The sequence below is a fragment of the Notothenia rossii genome, assembly GCF_949606895.1.
Source record: "Notothenia rossii genome assembly, chromosome: 1".
Taxonomy (NCBI): domain Eukaryota; kingdom Metazoa; phylum Chordata; class Actinopteri; order Perciformes; family Nototheniidae; genus Notothenia; species Notothenia rossii.
The window spans coordinates 79436277-79459074 of NC_136912.1; the positions used below are offsets into that span (position 1 = coordinate 79436277).

Here is a 22798-nt window from a genome sequence, read left to right on the forward strand (position 1 = left end):
TGATCAACATAACAGTGAAAACCCAAAGTTAACTAAACTGCTTTAAAAAAGTCTTATCTCATGAGTTACCATCAAAGCTTTCTTATACAAATTGATTAAAAATATTGCATTATATAGTTTCTACATCCAAATATGACTCATGTCTAAATGGGTCAGAAAGGTCTCCTGAAGCCTCTTCTGGCTCTTCATCATCGGTTCAGTGAAGTTGACCTCCTGATAGGCAGCCACAACTCTTACGCAGGGCTGTGATGACGCCAACCTCTGCATATGAGACAGAGCGGAGTCTGCTGAGTGTTGCAGTATAATAGAGACAGCCCACCTCTCAGCTCCCAGCTGTGCTCAACGACCCCTGGCTAATTGCATCTGGATTACTGGAAAGCTGAGGGGATGAGACTGCCAGAAAAAGTACCCCTACTCACCCCTTATCTTCTGTTACAGGAGGTTCAAAAGGAAATGCATTCCCAAATCCTCGACAGACCGAGGCAAATATCGCTAAGTAACACCAGGTTGTTTTTGGCGATGGAGAGCCTGAACATTACGCACGGATCTGTTTCCATGAACGAGACGCTGGTGCAGCATTCCCAAGCGTCCAAGTTTGAAACAGCAATCGCTTTACCGATTTTTATGTTTGTTGGAGGTGCCATTGGGAATATTATTGCAATAATCGTCCTGTCAGTATCTCGACAGGAGAGGAAATCTTCAGCTTTCTACACGCTGGTGTGCGGCCTGGCGGTGACCGACCTGCTGGGCACGTGCCTGGCCAGTCCGCTCACCATAGCCAACTACATGGACAAGACTGTGCTCACGGTGCAGCATGTGTGCGAGTTTCACTCCTTTTTGTTGCTGTTTTTCGGTTTGACAGGGCTGAGCATCATATGCACCATGGCAGCGGAGCGGTACATGTCCATATGCTGCCCGTACACCTACCAGCGGTGGGGGGTGGACCGGCGCTTTGCGCAAAAGTTCCTGTTCTTCATTTATATCAGTAACATCTTCTTCTGCTGCCTCCCGATGATGGGCATGTCGAAAAGCGAGCTGCAGCCGTCCGGCACCTGGTGCTTCATCGACTGGGGGACAGAGGAGCCTGTGGCCGCTGCCTATACTGTGCTGTACGGCTCCGTCAGCCTGCTGCTCATCCTGGGCACCATCCTGCTGAACCTGGCGGTGTGCGGAGCGCTGCTGCTGATGCGCCAGAGGACCGTGCAGCGGCCCGTCACCAGAGCCAGCGTCCGGGACAGGTGGAGGGCTCTGTCCTCGGCTGCAGAGACCCAGATGATGGCAGTGCTGGTGATGACCTCCGCCGTGGTGCTGGCCTGTTCAGCCCCTCTGGTGGTGAGTCCCCCTGACTTGGGTTTATAGAGGCAGTTTGGTTTCTAATGTTGCATGCACTCACCTTTGCCTACGGAGCAGCAAACCTTAATTAGAAGGATTTTAAGTAACTATTTTACTCAAGCAATCTGAAATGTTGGTCAACGTTGTTATACTTTATACATATATTTTTATGTTTTTCTATACTTTATATGTTACTCTACAACAATTCAGAGGCATATTGTTCAAGCACATTACATATTTTACTAAATGTGATCATACATTTTGAATAATGATACCAAATCTAATAAATGACTAATATATTCTGGTTTAATATTAATAATTAAGATGAGACTTTATTGATCCCCGGGGGTAAATTAATAAACTATAGTGCAGCATAAGTGTTAACATGAGCTTCAGCTTTACAGCAACATTACATTGATGGATACATTAATAGTATACAGTTATTTTGACTATAACTAATAAAGTATAACTATAGGAATTTTACCTGAGGAGGTGGAGGTAATTTTATGTTTGTATTCCGAATAGTTTAATCTGATTCATCATATTATGTAAGATTACATGTTTTACAACTTTCTAAATACTATTTTAATGAAACAGTTTAGGGGAAATTAAAACATTTTTAACTGCATATAATTAATAGACATTATGAACCTCAAACAAGGGGTCACAGTTTTAAGAGCACTAAAACAGGTTGGAAACTATGTGATGCCGTATCATGCGCTATTCATATTTTCAGAGTAATCACTTTTCATGAGAAACTATGAAATGATAACCTTGATTTTTATTGGGAAACGTGAAAAGTATACTGAAAGGAAACATTCCTGTTAATATTTGCTGCCATTACAGCATGTTTAAATAAAACATTTGAAGATGTGAGCCATAACCTGTTTTTCCCTTTCAGGTCCGTGCGTTTGCCAACTGCTTCATTCTGAAAAATTACCCTAACGCTGACCTGGCAGCCATCAGGATAGCAGCTGTAAACCCCATCCTCGACCCCTGGATCTACATCCTCCTCAGGAGGTCTCTGTTTAGGAAGTTACTCAAGTTATCCAGACAAGGCAGCAGCACTCGCAGTACTTCATCCCCTACATCACAAGCGACTCTGTTTTATCCTGTAATCGTGAGGGACAGCCATGTGATCACACAGCTGATGTGCAATGCAAACATCATGACTCAGCTGCCCGCCACTGCCAAATTCACTTCGTACGACACAGAGAGTCCCCGTCAGACTTAACACAGACAGAAAATGTGTGTGACTTCTGTGAATGTTTGCTGCTTGCACAGGCCACAAGCACCTTGACGCAGGGCTGTGTCTCAGAGCTGTTGTCTTTGGGATGGACACACTGAGACGTCTCTGCCGGCCCGAGGCCGGACAGGACCATCGGAGCTCCTGTAGGATTATTTATTAAATAAAACATGACTTCTGCTCTACATCTATGTAGGCATCTACTGCTGTGACACAGGACTTATGAAGAAACACTATGTTGGATGTTATTACAAAACTAGGGATGCAGCTCAAATCTATCTCTAGTTATTTGGTCTATAAAAAGTCAGAAAATGTTGATCAGTCTTGCCTTAAGCCCAAGATGACATCCTCAAATGATCTGTCCACAAGTCAATGATATTCATTTTACCGAGTAGTATTAAAACCAGAAAATATTCACATTCAAGAAGCTCCAAAACATTTTTCTTATAAAAACAGAATCAGTGCTCAGAAATCCTTCCATCAGGTCAATGTGAAGTTCCTTGTCCTCTGTCAGTCCCTCGTCACGTCAGCTCCTCCCCGCCACAGAGCAGTCAGTTCATGTGAATTATCCAATTGGACGCTACAGAGATGGTACAACACTTGTTTCATCTGGAGCCAGTGTTCAAATGACACGATTATAACAGAAATAACATGGAGATATTAAAAGACTCTGATTGAGACGCAGCACAAGTATATCTCTGAGATGTGTCTTGTAGGATTTTACCTCCTACAAAACCCCAGTTACAGCCACGTCCCTGGAGGAGTACGGATTACACAAATGATAAGGCATTGATTAAATGCTGTTGATTCATGTTTGTATTAAAGTTCCTATCTTGAGCCTTGTTGTCTTTTGTCTCTGTTTGACTGTTTCAGTTTTGATTGAAACTCATATTTCTGTTGACTAATTTAGTGCTGACCACCTTTGACCTTGGTTTAGTTTATTAAATGTATAGGGTCCGTGTACGAAATCCATTGATTTCAAAACACACCTCTACATGATTCCACATTACTAAACAGCAAGCCTAAATGCAACATCTACGCTCACAATATTTGCCTAAAATTAGCTTGAATAAGTGTAAACATTTGTGCAGGTAGGAAGCTTATACTTTTTAATATTGGCTAAAAAAGAAGCGGCAGATTATGCAAGGGTAGAGCCTCATTTAGGGACACTACACCCTTCCCTTGGGGCAGACTCCTTTGCTCTGAGCAGCTGAACAAAGTCAGGGCTTCAGTATTATATTCAACCTTTAAAAATTGTATTTAAACTCAACCAGTGGTCCTGACGATGCCAACTAGTACACATGAAAAGTTTCAACCCTACCTTTGCCAGCGTCAGTTTTTCCGGTCAGATCCTGCTTCCGTTGAAAAACAAAAACACAGCATGTTTGTGAACACTTGGTCACACGGCTTCAGTTGGCCTAGTTTTTGGTCACCCATCATTAGACTTAGACCAAATTGCTAGTGAGCTTACCTTTGCATGTCATAGACCAGGAAGAGTCCGGTCGAGGTTCATAGAGGTAACTGTAACATGAAGAGCGGGACGGTGGCTGAACTCTATCTGCAGGATTTCTTTTGCAGGGTGTTGCTGAAAAAAGACATGCACTGACAGCATCTCTTGATTAAAGGTGATGTATGATTTACTCAGGATGAATGACACATCAGTCAGGGTCAAGTATGCATGACATCCTTTGCGGAGATTGAAGAAGAGATCACATTCATTTTGACATGCTTCACTGCTCTCACGGGAAATCGATGCTTGCATTTACTGATTTTTGGCCACTAGGGGGAAGAAAAACTCCCAAAACAGGAATCAAGTCAGGTCTCTAAGAATGTGATGAATATACAGTACGAAGTCTATCATCCATCTTATCTCTGGTTTTGCCTCTGTCTGGTGCCTGTAGCAAGAGCATACAGGTAACACATTTAACACACACATTATGCCCTCGGTAATTTACACACATACTCTGATGCCAGTGCGATACATAAAACTATCTTTCAAGTGTGGCTGGAAATAGCCCAGCTGTCACATTTACACTTCTTTCTAAAAAGCTCCATATACACTTCTAGATTAATGAAGACAACCAAAATGTTCAATATTCCGCAATGTATTTATTCCCCCCAAACATTTAAAAATAGCATTTACTAAACAGAAGCAGACAAGAAGGTGCACAGCTGCACCTCTGTTCAATGTTTTTGTACCTTTACACCATAAATAAAAACCTATTAACAGCGGTTAAGTAAAAAGTATGCCTCAAGATGCACAGAAATAATAATCATACAAGTTTTACAAAGTAAACTCCCATTTCTCCACTCATTAACATTTACATCCCAGTTATTATCTTTACAGGTGAGAGCCAACATCCAAATAAAACTTTTTTTCTCCCAGTTAGCTCAGAAACAAACAGCCGGCAGGACACTGAAAACAAATTTGTGGATAAATTCATAAAACATGTGTCCTACAGGTTGTAGTTTATGCATTTTTACATCTTGCCCATTTTGCGGTGCATCAGCATCATAACATTTATTGCTAACTGCTTTTGGCAACATGAAGAGGAAAAAAAAGAAATCCAAAAGACATTAAAAACATTTTCTCCAGCAAAATACAATGACACAAAGTTTTTGAAAAAAAAACCGTTATTCCTGTCTGCAGGTTGCATGTGCACATTACATTCTTTAACTACGAAAAGTGTTGTTTCCTTGTTGAGTAGTTTGGGTGTTATCTGTCGATGTCACAGCTGTTTAACATGTAGTCACATTTATACGCTGTTGATAAGTTCAGAGTGTGTTAGTCTGTACTCTCTCCTCGGAGCTGAATGAGAGCGTTTTGTCTGATCTCCATACGTTTATCTAATCATGAAGGGGTAAGAAATGTTAGTTCACCTGATTTATTGCACCAATCTGATGCATCTGAAGTGCCCTTCTTTTTAACAAAAAGAAGGCTTTCATGTTGAGATATGTCACTTAAGGACCAATGGTTTTTCCAAAGATAATTTCTGATGGATAACATTTCTCATTTTGATATTTAGAAAAATAGTTTTGAACGTGATATAATTATCAGCTCTTCCAAGTTAAAGGATCCAAAATATTCAAGAACAAATCTGTTTGAAAAAAGTTCCGTAAGTATTATGTGATTTAGAGTTGGGGTCATGATTGCTTGTGAAACTTTCTTGACAGCTCCACATAAAGAAGTATTTCCAGACATTTGCTTCTTCAAGCTACTGCTAGTAACTATGAAGATGTTGCAAATAATATCCACTTGTCTTTGGGTCTTCACAGAATCATGCCATAAAGAGGGTATTTTAGTCGTTAAATACCTGACTCTGGTCTGTAGTAAACTCAGTGTTTTCAGTTGGGAAGATAGCATAGAGGAGGTTTATCAAGTGTTTCAAAGGGCTGCTTTCAGCGAGATAAAAAGAGCGTTTACATTTAACTATATGAGATATGTGCGGCTGTAAAACCACAGTCGTAAAGCTGCAGAGACGGGTTTTAATTCTCTGCCCTTTCGGTTTCAAGAGCAACAAATAGCTATTACAAAGTCATTTAAATACATCTAAATATAGACATATTGGTTTAACGTTTTGAAGTGAAATGACTTGAAGTGAAAACAAAAACATGCTGGTATATAAATGCTACCTTTATGAAATGACAAGAATTCGATGCCGAGATCACAAAAAAATAATATATATATAAAACCTAATATTGCTGCAGTGAGTTGCTTAGTGTGCACCAGAGATCCTGCACAAGAAAGGCATGTGACCCATGCTAACTCAGTTAAATAAGGCTTTTCATTAATAAATGATAACTAGGGTGAACGTTTTTCAGATATTGTAATCAATAATGAAAATCACATCTCTTGTCCACCAGGACATTACAATAGAGTCTTTAATTTAAAAAAAAAGTCCCAAACCTGTGATTTCATGCATGTCTCATTTTGAAGCTGCACACATGGATGCACATGGATGCTAATGTTGCAAATACACTTCAGATTTAAAAACCCCAGGACAGACAGAAACTATCTGCGTAATGCATTCAAATGATGTGCAAACTCAAACCCGGCCTCTCAACGTTACAAAGCAGCTTTGGTTCAGACTGAAAACAATGAAGTGGCACCAGAGACAGATATCACTCAATCAATGAATAAATACCAATGATCAGTTAAACAATGCACTGTTGTAAATCGATTCTCCTACAAACTATAAAAACAAAATAAGGAAATAATAATAAAATTAAAGTTGACATGATGAGACTAAAATGATACTTTGTTCTGGTAAACCCAATTTGAGCTTTTCACATGTATGCTGCATAACAACAAATGGTGGATTTATTGGTTTCTTGGGGGAAAGGACAGATGTGTGGGAGGTCATGGACCGCTCCGAGACAGAGCTGGTCTCACTCCGAAATGTTATCTTAGTTAAAAGACGCTTTGTGTGTTTAAAGGTTCCTGCATTTAAAAACACTGGCTGACAACAAGTGTGACTGAATGTAACCATCTCCCAAGTGCAACAATATAAACTGCCTCGTTTCTTTGCGGACAAAATCAACGGATATGGATATTTTATACATTTATTTCGAAATGTGGCCATTTTTCTTCATCAGGCACATGTAATGTTATACCACATTGAAAAGTGCAGTCTAAATGCTAGCTTTACCATGCTAACATGCTCACAAATGACGATGCTGCTTAGACGCTGATATCAGGTTTAATGTTTACCATGTTAGTATAGCATGCTAGTTTGCTAACTTTAGCACTAAACAATGTAGAGCTGAGGCTGATGGAAATTGCCATTAGTTTTGTAGAAAGTTAGTCATAAAGAAGTATTGGACTAATTGAAATGTGTACCTCATGGAGACACTAGATAAATCAGTGGATCTCCAAAGTGATTCAAATGAATCCCAAGTTTGAACCCCATATAACAGAATGCCCAGTGAGAGGGAGAGACCTGATTATCTTAGCATCAGGTGACAGTTACTTAAATTCCTCCATTGTCTACAAACAAGTCCCATCTGCCTTGAGCTTTTTGAAGAGTGGCAAACAATTCAAACATCATTACAGGTGCCTAAAGAAGAAACCAAAACGCTAGGCCTTCCACTGAGACTACCCTGTTACAAAATGTAACATGATTATTGTTTTGGTGTAATTTAGCGTCTAAATTAACATCCTATCCTCTGAAAGTGAACAAAAATAACCGACAAGAGATTATGGCTGACTCATACATTTCCAGACGGCACGGTGCAAACCATTCATCCTCCTTTTTTTACGTGTCCACCTGCTGTTTTATATTTCTGTGATAACATGGCTACGTTTTGTTTCCTCTCAGACCATCTAATACAGTCAGTACCAAACTAATAAATAAACAATGACATACGGCAAAGCTGTCAGAAAGTGAAGTTTAGACGGGGCGGAGCGCGTCACTGGCCCTCTCTTTCCTCCCGTCCACAACAAACAGCACTTGCCTTCAGTCTGGTGTTTGGAGCTGCGTGCCGCTGCAGAGAGGTGGCGGCCACACAGCAAAGTCTATGACAGCCGTGCAGAGCGAGGGCAAACCCCTCCCTCACACGACGTACTGGTGGCTGTTGCCGTGGTTTGTCGTGTAGGCCTGCCGGCTGTACTGGAAGTGGTCGGTCAGCACGTTGTTCCTGCTGTGCTGCTGATCCAGACCGTGGGAGAAAGGCACTGACCCGTTGGCCTGGAGCTTCTCCAGCACCGGGTTGTCGAAGGAAACCAGGTCCTGCTTGGAGCTTGGCAGCAGCTTCTTCTCCTTGTTGGCGTCATACTTGGCCTGTTGGCAGGGGAGAAGGGCAGATTTTAAAATGACTGGCTGTATGCCTACGGATCCTACATAGCTCTGGTGGGAAAAATGTTTCTCACAGAGCATAAATACAGAGAGTCTTAACATAAGTATTTACTTTAAGTCTGTAGCCAAACAGCTACAAGTAGGAGGGAGAGTGCCAGAAATATTGGCAGTTGAGAAAAGAAGAACTGTAAAGCAAAAGCAAAGCTTATGCATAGATAATCTATAGAGCACATAGTTGGGGGTGGATGCTATGGAAAAGAATGTATAATTATGCAAACCTATTTTTTTATGTTTTTTACACCACAAGATAAGGTTCAGAAAATAATTGTAGGATGGAAATGGAGGATTCAAAATCAAACAACTCTAAATGTCACACATGTACACAGCACTGCACACACAGGGAAATGCCCACACTGCATTTAACACATCTTAGTATTATGAGTATCTAGCAGCTTTTTTATTTTCAGCTCTGGGGGAGGAGTGTGGGGGTCTCGCTCAAGGGCACCTCTTGTCATACTGTATGCAAATCACAAACACTGGATGGCTCTTTAGGGTTTCTAAAATGAAAAGGAACCTCTAATTTACCTCCTCTTACTGCCTCCTATTAGTCAGTGTGACTCACCTTGTTGTAGAGGAAGACGCCAACTATGGCCGCCATCATACCCATGACGTTTGTGTTGGTGACCGGGTTGCGCAGCATTAGCAGCGAGATGCTAATGACCATAATCCTCTTGGTGGCGTTTGCGACGGCGTAGCTGAGCGGGCTGACGATGTTCAGGACGCTGAAGGCGATGACGTTCTGAGCGAAGTTGCAGAAGCCGCTGATGAGGAGGAGGAAGAAGGTCCCCGACCATCCCTGGATGTCGGCCTGCGAAGAAAGCAGTACGCTCAGGTTAGGTTGAGGAGCCAAAACGAGCGGCTGAACTCTACCCACTGTCACAAAGAAGTTCCTTTACTGCTACTCACCAGGTCTCCATTAACGAGAAACACGGAGAGGTCCACCAGAACCCAGGTGGGCAGCATGAAGAAAACGGCATTAAAGCCCAGGATGTTGAGCAGCCTCAAGTGATGGATCTTTGTGTCGCGCAACACCTTTAATAAGAGGAAGAAAACATTTAGACAAGGAGGAAGTAAACTAAATAAAAGTCATACTGCTCCACGCAAGTCAATAGTGATGCAATATTTTGGGTTCTTTATTGTTACATGACAGAGTTGAATACACCAATTGCTTTAGAACAAAAACTAATTCAGCAACCTTATAAAAGTCAGCTAAGATATTTTTAACCAGGACATTATTTACGATAGTGTTGAAAAGTAAATCGCTTTGTTTGTAGAGTTGTTGCCATAAGCCAGACTTGTGCCAAACGAGAAGCCAGACCCAGAACATTCATTATTTCCAATGAAAATAGGTCAGCCAGGAGATGACAATATTCCATTTTCAATCCTGTTTTTCAACCTTAAGTTTTATTATGTGTCCACCATGAAATCCAAAATCCCAGAACTAAGTAACAGCAATATTTTCAAATCACTAAGTAGACTTTGCTGTGTCTATTTATGTTTGTCATAGTAATATTGCCAATTACCAGCATTTGGTTGAACATGAGGCCTGCGTGCAATATCACACACACACTATTTCTTTAAGGCAACAACAACAGGGCGCATAAGGACATAGTCAAAAGAACAATAGTTGTGAAATGCAGTTGCTCCTTTCAACACAGAACCATTTCACTTTTCTGACCGCGTTCTATATACAAAAAAACCCTCAAACAAACTTAAAACATGTCAGTTTATGGCATTTCACATCAAAGCACCCAGAAGCAACACTTTTCACTTTCCACATCTTAGTCATCATGGGGTACACTCCTGCATGACAATGATTTACCTTTTTGGAGAAGATGTTCTGCAGGGAGAAGCAGAGCGTGGCAGCCAGAGCGCTGATGAGTCCTGAAAGATCAAAGGACAGCTCGGTGGCCGTGGCCAGCAGCACCCCCCCGATGATGGGGATGAGCGACACATACACCTACGATAGAAACAGAGTCAGCAGAAACCCAGAGGAACAACATTCAGTTTATATCCAGGACAGAAAGTGCCATCAAAACATGCTACTAAAACTAGTAAGAATGATCATTTTGATCATTGATTACACGCTCGAGTAATTTTCAGGCAAAAATGAACAAAATACGTGCTTTTTTCCGACCCTTTCATGGAGATGATATGCTTTTCTCTGTTTTGTATCCCAGTGGACTGCTTCTTTGGGTTTTGGACTGGCAAATTAAACATTGAAAGTGATCAGCTTTAACTTTGAGAAATATTTAGGGACAGACAAAGTATGACATTCTTTTGACTCAGGGTATAAGGAGGAATCCTGAAGCCAAATGGAATTTTACCTTTTAAGACCTTTTTTAAGACCCTTTCCATACATTTAAAGACCTCATCGCAACTTTGAGTTCTAAACTGGTTACATTGGCGACACACTTTAGCTCACATTTATAACTATATACAGTATTGATTGAATGTAAGATAGCACAACTAAACAGTTTATGATAACTCCTTATCATAATTCAGATAGAACAAAGCACAAGAGAATGAATTGTGACCAACCCAATGCAAGGTTTATTCGAAAAAGAAACCATTAGAAAGTAGTATTTGATTTAGGTATTGTTCCCAAGAGATAAAACAGACAGACTACTGAAGCCTCCTCTCCACATGAACTTCAACCTCTCTGTGAAGGTCAGGTTTAATGCAGTATGCTGCTTTTTTGCTTCTGTAGACTCTGTGCTCTTTCATTCCAGTAAAACTCCTCAGAAACCATTAGAAACCAGTATTTGACCAATAAACAAAACAATTGACAAAACTTTGAACTATGAAATATATTAAACTTTGGTGAGCTTCAGCGGGGTAATGCCATATAGGAGCTCCCTCACAAATACCCAGGGGTTAAATTGGGCCGGGGCTGTCCGGGGCTAAGCCCTGGCACATAGGACGATGCTCTGACGTCATCACCCTCGCACATTTGTCATGTTTACAAAAAACGATACATGTTAAGACTTTTCTCGTTCTTAATATAGACTAAGTATATTTAGGGTTGATATGTGTTGACTTTACTTTAAAATAGCAGATCTCTGTGACAGGATATAGTTTTTTTTGCTTAGTGAACGTTTGTCTCTTCCTTGGAGGAGCAGCATCGCCCGGACTCTGCTGCTCCTCGGTGCAGAGAGTCTGCACTGCAGCGGTGTGTTTCAGCGACGTGCAGTCAGGGGAGGCACGGATTGGCCATCGGGAGAGTCGGGACTTAAACGCCACGGCTTTCTGGCTAGCACTTGGGGCCGGACAGCTTTGATCCCCATTGACAGTGGCGATTCTAGAGTCTGTGGGGGCCCCTCGAACCAGCTTTCATCACCATCAGTGGCGCCCCAACACACTCTCCTCTCCTCCCCAGAGCGGAGCAAGGGAACGAAACTTAAAATAAGAAGCAGCATTTTACGATGCGCTATGCATGGGGCTGCCTTGAGGGGGTTTCCCGACATGTCGTTGCAGTAAATTAAAGGGTGTTTCATGTTGTCGTTGCCGTGGACCTTCTTAATACCTTGGAAAATTCCGTTTAATACTTTTTAATAGCCTTAATTTTCGCTAAATTGATTTATAAACTTTTAATACTTTTTAAGACCCCACGGATACCCTGTGACTGAAATGTAAATAAAATACACAAGAGAAAATAAGATTAAACAACTACATGTTTTTTTAGGATAATCACCATTTTATTGCTTATATCGTAAAGAGTTATTTATTTGTCACAATTAAACTCTCGTCAACAATTAAATATTTTATTCTTCATCATAGTGTTTTTTTATGCTAACAAACAATTCAAGGGAATGAAGGTTTGCATTTTGTTTTTATATTTTAAAATATTACCATTAGTGTTAGGGAATAATTCTCCTGGAATCCTAGATATTTAACCTTTTCGCCCTTTGACGTTTATGAACAACCCTGATGTCTGTTATCTGTTAAATGGGCTGCTTCAGCCATATGTTGTTGTTCCCATTTTGTGACCGGGCAACTCTCGGTTAGATGCTTATTGTTGTGAGAACGCTGGAACACTTCCTTCTAGGTGTTTGTGGACTCCAAGGTGTGTAATCTTCGAGGCCATAAGTGTCAGACGCAATTAATTCAGTGTTCCCAGCTGTTTAGGCTATCTCCTCAAATATGTTGATTACTCTCTGTGAACCAGTTAAAAAGGTCTAGCAAGAGAGAGGCGCTTCAGAATTGACGTGGCAACTCTCCCGTGAAGTCAGAACCTCTGACTGTGACTTGTTTTGTGAATCCTCCGGCCGAAGCTCCTAAATAAACCATCAGTGTTTGACATCTAAGCTCCAGCTCTCCCCGTGTCTCCTTCCTGAGTCGGTGACTCCCACTGCATTGCTACACAGAAGTTTCTCCCACAATTAGTAGTATTATTGATGTACTGCATAAAGCTAGTGTTAGGAAGTCAGAACAGGTCATAACCATTTTTAATAATCGAGTTAGGTAAAGAATGGTTTCAGCCCTAGAATATATTTGAGAGAATGATTGGCAGATTATTAGCTGATGAAAATAAACTTAAGCTGCAGCCCAACGTGAATCATTAAAAAAAAGCATAAATTCCAAAGCACAAACACAACTTGTGTCCCAGAAGAAAATCTCTCAAACTTATTTACTAAACTTTGTAAAATGCACAAAGTGCTGCAGGAACGTTATTAATCTATCCTACCTCATGTTAAGATGGTGAGACAAAACGTTCACACGACGAGGGAGGCTGCAGCTGGAGGTGCTAACCCCTCTTTCTGAAACTTGAGGGAAACACCTTAAAGGCTGAAACCATCAGAAACATCTAAAGCCAGCTTTATTTGCATTTAGAAAATGTTAGATTGTGATGACAGAGACATGCAGTTGTTATGAAACCCTCTTGTGCGGCCACTCAGTCGCCCACTCTCCTCAAGCCAGCCACAGAGGGAAACTGAGAAAAACACTAATTGGATGTTCAGTCCATTTACCGCCTTTAAAAGAACGACTGCCCATAGTTATACTGTTCAAGTAACTGGCAAACACGAATAAGGAACTTGGTGGTGTGAGAACAGACAGTTCCTTAAAGCTCTCTTAATGTGTTGGTTGATGATTAGACCATTTCAACAGGATGCAGAACAAAGAAGCAGAGCAGCTCTTGGCAACGACTTTATAAAATGATCTTCTGCCAACAAGGGACATGCGGGTATATCCGATATGTACTTTAAGACAATGACACTATTGTAACGGGAGTGGTGCTCTTTTTTTAGAAACCCTGAAATATAAGATGGGCTTCGTCTGGTTCAGCTGAGGCCTAGACTTCTCTCCCATTTTACAACTCATTGTGGAATTTCATCCAGGAGGCTTTCCCAGCTTAAAAGGAAGACCGTACCAATGTTTTCAAAGAAGGTACTGTTTAGTCACAAGTACTCTGTACTCATAAGCTCCACACCGTCCACTTTATTAGATACACTTTCAATGCAATCCAATACAACCGTTCTACAATACGGTTTGATTTTGACGACTGTTGTAAGTCACTGAGTATGTTTCGTACAGTCTATGATATTTATATTTTAACAAAACTGAGTCATGTCTAAACTAAGTATTTATTCAGCGTGAGGCCTACTGCTCCTCAAACATGATCTGCACACACACGTGATGAGCGTCATGCTCCGTGTGTGTGGAGCAGTCTGTCTGAATGCTGAACTGTCCACTGTAAGGTTAACCTGACAGGCTGATGCTAGACTCAGAGGTCTCCTTATTCACATTTAAGAGAACTTGAGTGTAACATGTTTAACCATCAGGATGGAAAATGAGGTTGTATATCAGATGATAAACGTTTTCGCCTCCATCATTGTTTATTTAACACCGAGTGGTAGAGGCAGATATTGAGCTTCTTTTATTGACTTCTACTTTGTCTACTCTACATTATACAGCTGCACAGAGCTAACTTAAAAAAAAGGTAAAACTACACTATAGCAACGGGGGGGGAAAGCACCGTAACAATTTGACAACACAGTTGCTGTGCATGACGAAAAATACAGTCTAGATCCTAACTCCTGTTAATGGGTTTGTACAGTAGAGCGCTCAAAGTTGTCAACTATTATCCTATTTCCTATCCTTATTTATCCTAGCTTTTTTCTGACTCTAGCTTCTTAACTGGGATTATGTTCTGGTTCCTTTACTCCCGTAGTACATTGAATATCTTTAAGTTGTGGAAAACATTTGAAAATGTCGTTCTCTTGTGAAATGCTGATTGATATTTTTGACCAAACAGCCTATCAATTAATCGAGAGAATAACCGACAATGAACACGTGTTATTAGTTGCAGCCATTTCATTCAGTATCTATTACAGTGATGGCAGTCATTGGGTTTTTGTGCAATATCTATGTGGTAGAAGTGTCAAAGCTTATCGAGACACATGTGAACCTAACAAGATGACTTGTTGAAGGTTTTATTTAGTGTGTGAAGAACCTCGGTTTAATTTGATGCTGACATAAAACTTTAAGTTTGATACTCTCCATCCACTCGAGTTGATCCTCCACGGTAAATCTCTCCCATTTGCAGCTGATTTGTCCTAAAAAATCATGACACCGCTAAGCCAGACAATCAATCACTCATATCACTCTTGCGCGGCTTTAAAGATAATTAAAATAGCTACGTGTGATATTCTAACCTGAAGTGTGTGTTTTGTTCCGCTCACCACTGCATGTGATCAGGCAGAGCTGCGTGTCGACTCGTCAGCAGCAGCTGATCTCTCTCTCCCGTCAGATTAGACTTTACTCGCGTTTATGTCCATATCGATCAGATCTAGCTAATGACAGGACTGCCTGCTTATTAAAAAGACACCTAAACAATAAGCGTCGCTGTGCAACCGGGTGAGGCCGCAAAGTATAGCGCAGCATTATGCATTTGTTTACATGCCGACCGGAACCCAGAGGCATTACCAACAGATCAACGCACAATCAACCCATACAGGACATCTCTTTCTCCACATTACGTGTTAGACATTAGAATTGACTAGGGATGTCCCGATCACCTTTTTTTGCTCCCGATCCGATTCCGATCATTTGATTTTGACAATTTGCTGATACCGATTTTTCCTGATCCGATCTTTATGCAATGCATTAAGAGAAAAAAAAGCATTCAAGTTGTCCCTTAAGGTTATTTTTTTTATTTAAATTGGATATTCTATCCAACATGGATATAGCTTCTTTCTTTCACAGCAGCATTGGATCAGTTCAGTTGTGCAGCATTGGATCAAAACAAAATAAAGCTTTCAGTACTCGTTAGCTTACTGCTACAATTAGACACTGCGCCCTGCCCACTCTGTTGCCAGATTTGAGAGAAATAAGCAACCAGGTCTATGAAAACAAGCCCCAAAGAAGCAACACATACATGATGTTCTGTAATTTGAAACCAAAACTAAGGCCTCAGGATGACTTTAAGACTTGAACATGGTCATTTTTGTTTTGTAACATTGAATACAACATTTAAAAAAAAGTATTTATAAAAAAAATCCCGACCCCTGATTTTTTTCCTCCCGATTCCGATCTTTTGAAAATTACGTGATCGGCTCCGATCCCCAATCACGTGATCGGGACATCTCTAGAATTGACTATTCTTGTCTGTCACATACTCTTTTGTCTGTCACATAAGTGGCGCAAGTTGCGCAACTGATGTGGTATTGCGCCAAGGGGAAATATATTTTTGACCGGAGAGACTTAGATTGGCCGGTCTTCAGCATATTTTATCGTTCGTAGTCTGGTAATTACCGGCTAACGGGAACTCTGGTAGCAATGCAGTGGGATTTACCGACTCAGGAAGGATACACAGGGAGAGCTGGAGCTTTGATGTCAAACACTGATGGTTTATTAGGAGCTTCGGCCGGAGAATTCACATCACAATTCAGTCACGATCTGACTGCACGGGAGAGTTGCCACGTCAATTCTGAAGAACTCTACCCCAGACCCATGTATTAAGCTAGTTCAGAGAGAATAATTAACATTGTGCATAACAAGATAGAATCATAACACCTCTATCGGCTAACGCCAACAGGCAGGAACAGGGAGACAGAACACTGAGAGCACAGCAGCCAAGGTTACAGGTGCGTGTGGTCAGTCAGGAAAGAATGAACTGATAAACTGGGTCAAAGTTATGGGCTTTGGAAAATATTTCCCCAACAGTATGTAAAACGCTTTGAGGGGTCTTAAAGACTGGATAAAGCGCTAGATAAGTACAGTCCATTTACCATTTCAGCATTAAACAAAAAAAAGTTCAAAGACATGCATCAACACAACCCCAGTTGGCTACTGTAATATTAGAAGTATTGAGTGAATTGGGGATTTAACAGGTGGATGTGGAGGAAATCAAAAGTTTCTTCCACCCCCCTATAGAACATCTGGGGCCGTATTCACAAAGGATCTTAGGGCTAAAAGTACCGCAATTTTCGGACTATAAGCCGCGCCTTTTTCCCTATTTTTCGACGCTGCGGTTTATATAACGGTGCGGCTAATCTATGGATTTTTACAGCTAACGGCCAACACCTTTAACTCTATGGGCTCTATGGCCGGTCCGCGGACCCCCACCTTTAAGCGGCGGGTTCCAGCAGGAAAAGCTGGAGGCCGGAAAAGAGTGAGACAGGTAGCGCGCAAAAGTAAAAGTGGAACCGAGAGTGGTATGCCGCTGCTGCGGCTTATATTCAGGTGCGGTTTATAGTCCGAAAATTACGGTAGCTCCTAACTGGCGAATTTAGGAGAAACTCCTAAACATAATGGGCGTGTCAGTCTTAAATTTAGGACTCCTAATTGTATTCACTAAGAGCAATTCACAAAGTATTTTAGGCCTAAAAGTAGCACCTAAGTTTAGGAGAGCTTAAAAGTCCTCGAGAGGACTCCTAACTCAGTAAGACCTATTCACAAAGAATCTGAAAATGGCTGCGAGACGAAATGTTTTGGAGACAATGGAAGACTGTGAATTGATCAAGAGATATAGGCTAAATCGTGAGGGTATCAAACTTGTTGAGGAATTAGTGCGGGATGCAATAACATCCCCGACAAACAGGAATAACCCGATTAGTCCGGAAATAAAATGTTTGGCAACATTATGATATTTAGCAACAGGGAAAATGCAACTTTGCAATGCCGACGATTTAGGAATATCCCAACCATCAGTCAGCCGTGCCATAAACCAAACCATCAGCGCGCTCTCTAGACCACATATCATCCAACAGTTTATCCGGTTTCCTTTGGACAATCAACAACTACACAGGATCAAAGCCAACTTCATGGCAATTGCAGGTATGCCCGGTGCGGTCGGTGCTATTGACGGGATGCACATCAAAATAATTGCGCCATCAAAAGATGAGGACGTGTTTGTCAATAGAAAGAAAGTACATTCCATCAACACGCAGATTGTTTTCATTCATCATGATAGGGGGACTTGAACGGCAGTATGGGCTGTTATTGAAAGTGTTTAAGTGCTGGAAATATGCTCATTGGATAATAGTTTGCAGGGTGCTTTTAATTGCCCCCTTGATTTAATGCAATTTATCAATCAATCAATCAATCAATGTTTATTTATATAGCCCAATATCACAAATGTTACATTTGTCTCAGTGGACTTCACAGTTTGTACAGAATATCAGTATGACAATACGACACCCTCTGTCCTTAGACCCTCACATCGTACAAGGAAAAACTTCCAGAGAAAACCCACAGTTTAAAGGGAAAATGGGAGAAACCTCGGGGAGAGCAACAGAGGAGGGATCCCTCTCCCAGGACGGACAGACGTGCAATAGATGCCGCGTGTAAATTGAAAAGATAATACATTTGCAACATAGGTAGTCCAAATGTTTGGAAATGCATGTGTGTATAATAGGAAGATGAATCCATGAGTATATCCATCCAGAAATTGCTATCAAGAATCATCATGAAGGATTTAATTTACGTATTTTTATTGTTTGCTCTCTCTCTTTAACGTGCATATACAACGTCATTATCGTGGTCTGCACAAACTTGTCATCATTCATGCGTGTATTCTGCTAACTGCACTGTCCATAACTATTTGAAAGGAATACATTTCTAGCCTAGGCTATTTCCTTCTTTTTCGGTGATTTAGTGGGCTCGTTTGTGGGATGTTGCGGATGAGTTTCACCGAGACCGCCTGCTCTGAACAACCAATCACCGTACTGACCGCTTCTAAACTCATGCACGAGAATCGACGTAATCCATAGCAACGGCGCGTCACTCTTAGTTCACTCTTAGTGATTTATCCTAAGTATGAGTAGGTCTCAGCGGCTTTGTGAATAACTTTTAAGAAAAAACTCCTACGTAAAATGTTTTAGCGCGAGTTAGGAGCACTCCTAGCGGTAAGATAAAATGCTTTGTGAATACGGCCCCTGATCAGGGACAAAAGCCCCTGCAGATATCCGTGATACGGCAGTATAGGCGCAGCAGTACTGTGCCACATCACCACTGCTCGGTGTCAAACACTGAGAAACAGAGCAGGCCTTGTGTCCTGTTTGCAGAGTCGGACCTACTCACCTTTGTGCTTTGCTTCTCCTTCATGATGATTCTTGATAGCAGCACAACCCATATTGGCATTGTAGCTTTCACTGTGAAAGAAAGAAAGAATAGAAAAAGGCACAATTTCAGCCGAGAAATTACAACAAACTGTGTGTCTCCATATCAAACATATTGCCCTTTAAATGGTTGAGAGTACCAGACTGATTACATTTGAAAAGCTACTGGGTCAAAGCCAAGCCAAACACAACACACCTTCATTGTAATGCGTCACTTACTGGCATAGGTTTAGCCTGATGGTGTGTGTTACCAACAATGAGACTTAAAAGCCATGAAAACTAGATTCAGCTCAGTAAAAACTACTTTTATCCACATGGACAAAGTGACTTTGAAACTTTAGAGAGAGAGAGATTTATTGACATGGCAGCTGTGCCTCTAAAGTTGTTTCCAAGGACCAACAAGGTTCCTTTAGTTAGTGTGTAGAGGTGATCAAAACAGCCAAGAATAGTTTGATTTTAAGTGTATTTAGGACAAACTATTAGAAGATATGACTATGTTTACTGTGGTATTTAGAAAATGAATTTCAGGTAACAATTAAAATATGATGATATTGGTTAAATAACACAGGAGGTCATAACGATAAAGTGATGGTGACAGACCTCGTCTTTCCCTCCTCACACTTGCATTTCCAATGTAATTTTATAAAAAGAGAGAAACAACTGTAAATAAGCACAGTTAAAGTTGATTTGACAGGTGCTGTTGAAATTTGAACTCATAAGGAGAAGTGTTTTATTAGCTTCAAGGTAGTCCAAGTAGAATTGACACCTCTCTTAAAATAGATAAAAGAGAAAACTGAACAATCAAACTGTCATACAAATCATGACGTATAACCTTCAAACTGTTGTTGTATAAGACTGACAACTGAATTGTATTTCAACTGTCAATTACTGATGGAAACTAATGGAATGAAGCTACACGGTTATTTAAAGCAGGTTAAACCAGTTGAGTGTTAATGGGAGCTGTCATCAGTCATGATAGACTCTGATTTTGAAATATTTTAAAAAACATTGTGGTAATACTTTAGACTGCAAATTGTGGTGCTCTAAAACTGTATTACATTATAATGAACGGTATTTCTTTATTAAGTCCACACGTATTGATATAGAAATGGGTGGAACATAGTTGTACAAACGTATCAGTATAATAGACAGCCTCCAAAAAAACCTCTCTGTAAACAGTTTCAAATAATGGTAATCTATTGAGTGGCTGATAACATTTGAACCATCAATATTCACTTAGCCTGTGGGAAAAAGGATAACTTTGGACTGTGAAATGACTTTGGTTTGTCAGTTTTGGTTCCGTTTCAGAGAACAGTATTTCCTCCCCTTCCTGCCCAGCGAAAACAATGCATCTTCAAATATGAGGATTTTTTCTGATAAACTACACTAATTTCAGTGTTGACAAAATGTCCAACTTTTTAAATCATACATTGCCTAACATCCGTCAGCTGAAAATGCATCATCAAAAAGCTGAAGATAGGGTACTTGTTCTAAAAACAAATACTTCTTTAGAGGTGTCTTATGGACCATAACGCTTGAAAAATGAAGATGTAGTAGAAATGCAATGCTGTAGACTCAACTACCCAACAGTAAATGAAGGAGTTATAATTATCTCATCCATGCAGCAGTCAAATGCAACATGTGAATCACAGTCAAACACTCAAAGGGAACAACTGGACAATAACAATTGAAACTATATCCATATTGTTTCTATAAAAGTTTGTTTTGGATTTACATTTCCCTCATACTACTTAAAGGTTTTGAATGCATGTATTTTACTTGTAGAGGACAACTTTCACAACGTCGTATTTGAACTTTTCTCCCCTTAAGGATCTTAATACTTCTTCTATCACTGCTTAGGGGAAAACTCAATTATATGAGGATTACATAAAATCAGACAGCGATCAAAGTTAGAGAAGCGCAACACGGAACAGGTTCAGTCCTGGACCCTCCCCCCTGACGTATTAGCTTTAATTAAGTTGGGGAGCTAGCTAACAGTAGCTAGTTAGTTACTCTTAAATGGAGCCTCAAGCGGACCAATTTTAAGTTAGCGGGTCGATGGTAAGTTAATAAATCCTACAAAAGCATGTCTGTTCACGGACGCCACGCTGACCCGGGCCCACAGGCTGCTTTATGTCGGTTACGCCGAGTTGCCCTGCGTTAGCCACGTAGCTAACAACAGCTGACGGTGCGGACACATCATCAAGTTACCAGGTGGCCTTACATTATCTCACACATTCATGCAAACAGGCTGTACTCACCGGTGTGCGCATATGAAACGGGTACTTTCCATATGCTGAAGTGGGCAGACACAGATGCAAAGTATTTTCCGAAAGCTAGAGGCAGGATGGTCCACCGGTAGTAACTGCTCGGCAGTTCTGTTGTGGGGACTCCCCATGCCCGCAGCAGCGGCGGGAGAAACACGACGATAGAGATGATATGGAACAGAGAAACTGTGACGGGGTACGGGAAATCATTCAGGATGATTTTGTTGACGATGTTGCCCCCTGAGCTGACCGTGTACCAACACACACACAGAAAAAATATCCGGATCCCTTCCCTAACAGGGGGCCGGTCCGCCGCAGCCATCTTCCAGCGCGGAGTGACGAGTCACCGGCGGAGAGTCCGCCTGCACCGGGAGCTGCTCGGAGCTGCTCCGCGTCACCCTGTCAACAATGGAGCCCAGGCTGCACTTCCGGCCGCGCGTTTCAAAATAAGTCATCTGCAGACATGCGTTTAATGATGGATCCTTCTGAGCCGCATTAAAATTGTAGATTTGGGAAAATTAACTAACTTGTAATAAATATTGTAAAAATTGCCATGTAGGTATTTTCCTGGTAAACAGGTAAAACAGGTTCTAATCAACTTTGCTTGTGACTGTCTGTGCATTTCTATTATTCTTGTTGGCTTACACATATGCACAACATCTAATTGCTTGTATTAATTTTCTTTCTTTTTGGTGTCTATATACGCTGGGATCCCGAGTCATGGATGATCCTGCGGTCCTGTGTCATGGATCGCGAGTCCTGGATCTTGAGTCGTGGCTGTGGTCCTGGATCATAAGTCTTGGATGGATATCCTCGTGGATTCATCTTCCTATTATACACACATGCATTTCCAAAAATTTGGACTACCTATGTTGCAAATGTATTATCTTTTCAATTTACACACGGCATCTATTGCACGTCTGTCCGTCCTGGGAGAGGGATCCCTCCTCTGTTGCTCTCCCTGAGGTTTCTCCCATTTTTCCCTTTAAACTGTGGGTTTTCTCTGGAAGTTTTTCCTTGTACGATGTGAGGGTCTAAGGAAAGAGGGTGTCGTATTGTCATACTGATATTCTGTACAAACTGTGAAGTCCACTGAGACAAATGTAACATTTGTGATATTGGGCTATATAAATAAACATTGATTGATTGATTGATTAATTAACAAAGGGTCATTGAATTGGACTCAATTGTGAATCTGCAGGTTTAATACATTTCTCTTTCAATTTCCAATGTATTCTCTCAGTATCTGAACAAATAAATAAGAGACAGTTTATTATATTATAAACAAAACACATTAAACGCTCAAACAGACAGGGGAATGTTTGGTATTTTGGGATAAAATATATAATTTAAAGTATAATTAATAAAAAAATAGTTGCTAATCATTTTCTGTTGGAATCAGCTTCAAATTCGTCTATAGAGGTGTAATTGCATCAATGACTGTGTGTGGATTTGTTGCAATTGCTCATAAGCATAGTTATGTATAGGAGTATCCTAAGAATCAATCAAAAATATAGTTAGCATGCAGAGATTCTG

The 22798-nt window shown here is 40.9% G+C and overlaps 2 protein-coding genes across 2 annotated transcripts; one reads left to right on the forward strand and one right to left on the reverse strand.

Moving 5' to 3' along the window:
• The first annotated feature begins 347 nt into the window (after positions 1–347).
• LOC307022925 (prostaglandin E2 receptor EP4 subtype-like) lies at positions 348–3344 on the forward strand. Its single transcript, XM_079655854.1, has 2 exons — positions 348–1332; positions 2234–3344. Exons 1-2 carry the CDS (start codon positions 388–390, stop codon positions 2564–2566), a joined length of 1278 nt encoding a protein of 425 aa, XP_079511980.1. The 5' UTR covers positions 348–387; the 3' UTR covers positions 2567–3344.
• Positions 3345–4667: 1323 nt separating this feature from the next.
• On the reverse strand, positions 4668–22389 carry slc35e1 (solute carrier family 35 member E1). The gene is made up of 6 exons (XM_079679309.1): positions 21257–22389; positions 18958–19028; positions 10256–10393; positions 9340–9465; positions 8996–9241; positions 4668–8358 (listed from the first exon to the last, which is right to left on the reverse strand). The coding sequence occupies exons 1-6, from the start codon at positions 21582–21584 to the stop codon at positions 8131–8133; spliced, it is 1137 nt and encodes a 378-aa protein (XP_079535435.1). The 5' UTR covers positions 21585–22389; the 3' UTR covers positions 4668–8130.
• Between the last annotated feature and the right edge of the window lie 409 nt (positions 22390–22798).

Coding starts and splice junctions, on each gene's coding strand:
- LOC307022925 (XM_079655854.1), top strand. CDS start 388: ATGAGACTGCCAGAAAAAGTACCCCTACTCACCCCTTATCTTCTGTTA. Junction 1,333..2,233: donor CCTGTTCAGCCCCTCTGGTG/GTGAGTCCCCCT, acceptor TTTCCCTTTCAG/GTCCGTGCGTTTGCCAACTG.
- slc35e1 (XM_079679309.1), bottom strand. CDS start 21,584: ATGGCTGCGGCGGACCGGCCCCCTGTTAGGGAAGGGATCCGGATATTT. Junction 10,394..18,957: donor AGGAGAAGCAAAGCACAAAG/GTGAGTAGGTCC, acceptor TTTCTATCGTAG/GTGTATGTGTCGCTCATCCC. Junction 9,466..10,255: donor AGAACATCTTCTCCAAAAAG/GTAAATCATTGT, acceptor CTCTTATTAAAG/GTGTTGCGCGACACAAAGAT.